General features: G+C 41.3%; 1 protein-coding gene across 1 annotated transcript in view; it reads left to right on the plus strand.

Moving 5' to 3' along the window:
- LOC145990474 (uncharacterized) overlaps nt 1–6000 on the plus strand; it is a 462687-nt gene that overhangs the window by 395841 nt on the left and 60846 nt on the right. The window contains exons 15-16 of the mRNA XM_083126168.1: nt 995–1227; nt 5416–5675. Of these exons, the coding sequence (XP_082982294.1) occupies nt 995–1227; nt 5416–5675 (493 nt within the window). The remainder of the gene's footprint in view (nt 1–994; nt 1228–5415; nt 5676–6000) is intronic.

Raw genomic sequence — 6000 nt, forward strand, 5'->3', positions numbered from 1 at the left:
CGCACACTTCGAGGTCGTCCAACTTCTCGACGAGGTGGCAACACTGATCCTGTTTCCCGAAGTCGAGTGTCTACAGTTTGAAATAATGTGTGCGATGGTAACACCCATATAGACGCCTTGCAGCACGGCTATTACCTCCAGCCTCCCCATAAATCAGATGCATGTCCACCAGCTCTTGGGACGTGTATGCAGCCATCCCTTACACCGGACTACAAGTGTTTATGGCCGTTAACACTGGTATACTTCACAGAACACGATGGGCTGTAGCTAAGAATTAACACGTAACATTGATAGGTCAAATGTTTGCCCAACACTACTGTCGAAGAACCTCACGTCTTTCCATTCAACCGTGAATGTTTAACAACCTGCTGCTGGCACAGCACCTGAAGCACGAATGGCACAGACACGTGCGCTCCTTTATGAGGTGTTGCTGTGATAAAATAAGACATTAGAGAAGTGATACCTAATTAACATTTATATATTTTGCATGTAGCATTTGGGTTCAATGCATATAGATCAGTATCTCGTTACTTGGCTATAAGCCAGTTGCGATAGAGAGAGAGAGAGAGAGAGAGAGAGAGAGAGAGAGAGAGAGAGAGAGAGAGAGATAAAAAAGATAAGGAAGGGGGAAGAGAGAGAAAGAGTCGTTCTTCACTTCCCCCCTCTGTCTCCCAATACCTTGCTCTCCCTCACCCTCTCTCTGTATGTATTTCTCTCTCTCTCCTATCTCTCTCTCTCTCTCTCAGTATTCCCACTCTCTCCCCTCCCTACCTACCCTGTATCTCTTTTTTCTCCCTCTCTCACATTCTCTGTGTCTTCTCAATCTTCCCCCTCTCTGTGTATGTGTGTGTGTGTGTGTGTGTGTGTGTGTGTGTGAGAGAGAGAGAGAGAGAGAGAGAGAGAGACAGACAGACAGATACACAGACAGACGTCTACCAAGCCATAAATTTGAACATACCACTCTAGGAACGTGCATTTTCCTGTTTTATTTCAGCGTGTGGATCATGGCGTTCACCGCCTGCGTGGGGAACGTGTTCGTCCTCGTCGGAAGGTTCCTGGTGAAGGAATCGAATGTCGTCCACTCTTTCTACATCAAGAACCTGGCCTTCTCCGACCTCCTGCTGGGCATCTACCTCTTCCTCATAGCGGCGTACGACCTCCACTACAGGGGAGTCTACATCCACTACGAGCACCGATGGAGGAACAGCTGGCAGTGCAACTTCTGTGGTGAGTACCTCCTCTCCACCACTCCTTCTTCTATAATCACATTCTCAATTTCTCTGATCCTACATACCCATCGGGCTGTACATCCGCTACGAGCATCACTGGTTGAACAGGTGGCGCACATCGCGCTACGACGCCAGAGGTCCCGGGGTCGAACCCTAGCCTGGGCATGGATGTTTGTGAGTGTCCATTCATCAGTTTCATCATACCATTACTCATCCCCCTCTTCGCAAATTAGCCTACTATCACCGATGGAGGAACAGTTGGCAGTGCAACTTCTGTGGTGAGTACCTCCCTCCAACGGCCCATATCTTATGATCACATGCTCAATGTGTCTGATCCTACGTATGTTTGTTTATCAATGGGGTTCAAAGCAAGCAAGTAAGCAAACATGTTTTTGTTGTAAACTCGCTTTATGTACAGATAGGCTAATTCAGTCAGGTCCTAGAGTTTAAAGTGGAATCGAAACACCATACACTTCCACTGAGTATGGAACCGGTTACCCTATGGCTGCGATGTTATCACTAATCCATCCGGGAGGCTCCTCGAAAGGAAAAATATATAATATTAATCGCCACTGTGATGATGTATCTAGGGCTGTGCGATATTTGGGTATATCGATATCGAGTCGATATCTTTAAAATATCGAAGCGTTGATATCGCAAAAATATCAACGTCGATATAAACATATGTCGATATCGATATTATCTACGTCGATATGTCGGTATCGCCGTTCTTAAATTTGTTGGTTTTAAAATACATGTTGGTCAGTACATGCATTTTTTTGCACTTGACGTACTTAGCAACAGCGAACAGCACAAGATTCACATTCGCCCCTGCTCGGTTTCCCCATCACCTCACGATCATGTAGGTCCGAACTTCTCCATACTCACATTCAAAAGAGAGTATAAGTATTACCGTCGTCACCTTGTAATCAAGGGGTCTCGGGTTCGATACCCGTTGGAGGCACATAGTGGTTCGGGCAGGTCCAGTCCCGATTAGTCTTACTGTGCATAAAGTGGACTTAAAACACCAAATCATCCAACCAACCGGAGTGTAGAAGCAGAATGGAAATTAGAGGCTTTCCCTCAACGGTCAATACACGGCAGTGTGGAACTCTCTTCAGAAATCTGTGAGAAAGTCACTTATTGGTGGTGTATCTCTATTGAAAGAGATGATATTATCATGGTTTCTTAAGACTTGGCAAACTGTTATATTGCATTAACAACATCATAATAAGAATACAAAAGTTGAAACTCACACCTATATTGTATTGAAATTTACAATTAATAATGACTTGATAATGACACCTATAATGTATCGCCATTTCGTTTGTAGTTCAACTAAATTACGACAGCTATAAGTATAAAAGAATGCCGTAGGCGCCAAAAAGTTACATTGACGGAACTGTGGTTGCGAGATACTGCATATCCCAAGAAAGAAAGAAATAAGGAATAAATTATACGAAGTTGAATTGGAATGGTGTGAATGAAATATGAAATAGGAACGGGTAGTGACAAATTTAGAAAACTTCTAAACACCATGCAAAAATCCATTATTAGACTGAAAAACATTTATCTAGATTTTATCCGGCAGGAGGACTTTCGCCCTGACCTCTTCTGGCGCTGTCACCACTCGTAGCGTCAAAACGATGCTTCGAACAGAGATATGTTATTCTTATTACAAATAAAATTGTGTTGTGACATGCTGAAAATGTTGTTTATACTAAATCGGGAAGAGGCCGAAATTTGACGTCGACACCATGGACGTATTTAGGGGGACAAGGCGGTCCAGATCCCCGCGAAAGGATTACCAAGTACTAAAATTCAATAATGAAAATATTCTCGTTTAGCATTTGTTGTATAATCGATGGTAATTAATTTCCTCTGAGCAAGGCAAGGATTATACTGAGATCATACTGCTTTGAAGGACAGCAAGCAAATATTTAGGGGGTCCGCCCCCACCCCCCCCCCCGTCACCCGAAAGACATATCAAGTACTAAAGTTAAATAATGAAAATATGCTCGTTCATCATTTCTTGTATAATCGATGGTTATTAATTTCCTATGAACGTATTGAAAGTCAAGTCATACAGCTTTGAATGACATTACAAAGATTATTACACACTACTACTCATAATAATGTGCATGAAATATTTATCAGAAACTTCACTTTTCTCGGTCTGCATCTAACATTGTTTTGTTATTCAATAAATATTCAATTCTTCACGTATTTAGCATTAATTTCATTGCCAGAGCACTTGTTTTAATATAAATTATTCCGATCTTAACTACAGGTAAGCTACATAATGAATATGCACTGTTATATCTTTATTCTTATACCGTCAGTTAACCTATTCATGTAATAATAATACGATATTAATTTATAAGTTGTAATTAGTATTAATTTGATTTATCCAAATATTTAAATTAAAACATTATAATAATTACTATTATTATTATTATTATTGAGACACTTGCTTCGAATCCCCCCTCCCTTCCGAAGCATATTTCTAAATACGTGCCTGGTCGAGACCTAGACCGGTGTTTACAAATCGAGGCGAGACCTATAAGTAGGTCATTTGCAACACGAGACCGATTTTTTGCCAACTGTTGTCTCGTGTCGTATCGATACCATCTCTATACTTAGGTAACCAGCAAGTTCTGTAAAGTAGGAAAAGTACTCTCTTTATTGGTTGTTGCATGTATTTGTTTTCCATGATAACCAGAATCGTGATATCACATTTGGCTAATTGCAAAGATGGGGATGAGTGATGATATGATGAAATTGATGATTGATTGATTGATTGAATTTCTTTATTTTACTTCTCTCTTTTTTGACACCTTTCTCTAATTTGCGAAGATGGGGATGAGTGGTGATATGCCCAGGCCAGGATTCGAACCAGGGACCCCAGGCGTCGTAGCGCGATTTGCTATTGCTAACCACTCCGCCTCGGTGGCTAGCGATTAGTGTGGTTAAGAACTACAGAATCTATTGTGTTATGGGACTCCTATTTTCGTCACCAAACAACACCATTCTCTGATTCTCCTAGATAACACAACTATTCAATTAATACTTCAAATTGAAAGATTTAGATGTGTCTGTATCGCCAGTTTCGATATTATCGATATCGACGTCGATATTTTCAATATTCGATATATCGACTTGATATCGATATTCAATCGATATCGAAGTTTGATATCGAAAAATCGATATCGCACAGGCCTAGATGTATCCCCAAGAAGCAGAATGATTGAACTCGCATATCCTTATATTCTTCGCTTTTGCATTACATCGAAACATTGGAAAAAGTAAGGAAATTCAGTAAATGAAGATACAAAGTTATTAGTATTAAAATAAGCAGACGTATCTATTAGGCACCATGATCGTCATCAACTACATCTACAAATCTAATAAATGCACACACATTGTCGGTCATTTTTTGGAGATGTTGTGAACAACACCATCCGTGCTCTGTGTTTACTCCCACTACTGACTTATTAGAGGCTTGGTAAACCCCAGAGCAGCTCCATGTAGGGTCATTGTCTGAAAAATTCACCTGAAAGCAGCCCAAGAAATCGAACCAGAAGCAGCCAAATATTCTGCCAACCAGTCCACCACGGCCGCATTTATACGTAAAATATTTTTATATGTGTACTATCGATGATTGAAATCTCCCTTGAAATTTTATGAACAATAGCTATTATTATTATCATTATTATTTGTATCACAGTGTCTGTGTAGCCCGCGACCAACCATTTCTTGCTGATGTGTGTTAGTGCTCTATCTCAGTCTTTTCAATTCATGCAGTGATACATTTAATGAAGGTCAAGAATTCTTCTACATAATTTATTGTCCCTTTTCCGTTGTCAAACCGTTTAACTTAATGGTTTAAAGAAGATATCACAATTAAAACTACCAAATTACTAATTCCTATATTTACAATTGATTTTGTTTCCTTGTCCTTGTATCTAAAAATGTCAAATAATATTTGAAATCAAATAATATGCTAACAATAGCTTTACGCAATCTACAAGTATTTGCATGACTTCAATGTCTGACCGAAGTGTTCATTCAAAATAGCAGAATAGTAATTGTGCAGCAATGGGACTGGAAAATCCATTTCCTTAAAAGTTGCTGTAGTCTATTCGTACATAATTCTCTCTGTGATTCATTCCTTCTTCCCTTCCAGGTTTCCTGAGCACCCTGAGCTCCGAGTCGTCCGTGTTCATCCTGACCATCATCACGTACGACCGCTTCGTGTCCATTACTCAGCCCCTGGCGCGAAAGGAGACGACGCTGCGTAAGGCCTCCATTATCATGGCGGTGCTCTGGCTCGTATCCATCATGGTTGCCCTCATGCCGCTCAGCGGACTCCGGTACTACGGGACGGAGTTCTACGGCAGCAACGGAGTCTGCCTGCCTCTTCACATCCACGACGCCTTCGCTAAGGTAGGTGGATACTCCTTTCGAATGGAGTTAAAAATTCTTCCAATTCATAGCTTTCTTCAGCATGGTTTTGCTCTGGTTCATAGCCATCACGATGGCCCTCATGCCGCTCAGAGAGCTCCGGTACTACGGGACAGAATTCTACGGAAACAACGGAGTCTGCCTGCCTCTTAACATCCACGACGCCTTCGCAAAGGTAGGTGGATACTCCTTTCCAATGGAGTTAAAAATGCTTCGATTGTCATAGCTTTCTTCAGCATGACGGTGCTCTAGCTCATAGCCATCACGATGGCCCTTTTTCCGCTCAGAGGGCTCCGGTAAGTAGTGT

The sequence above is a fragment of the Lepisma saccharinum genome, chromosome 7 (assembly GCF_977018435.1).
Source record: "Lepisma saccharinum chromosome 7, izLepSacc3.1, whole genome shotgun sequence".
NCBI lineage: Eukaryota > Metazoa > Arthropoda > Insecta > Zygentoma > Lepismatidae > Lepisma > Lepisma saccharinum.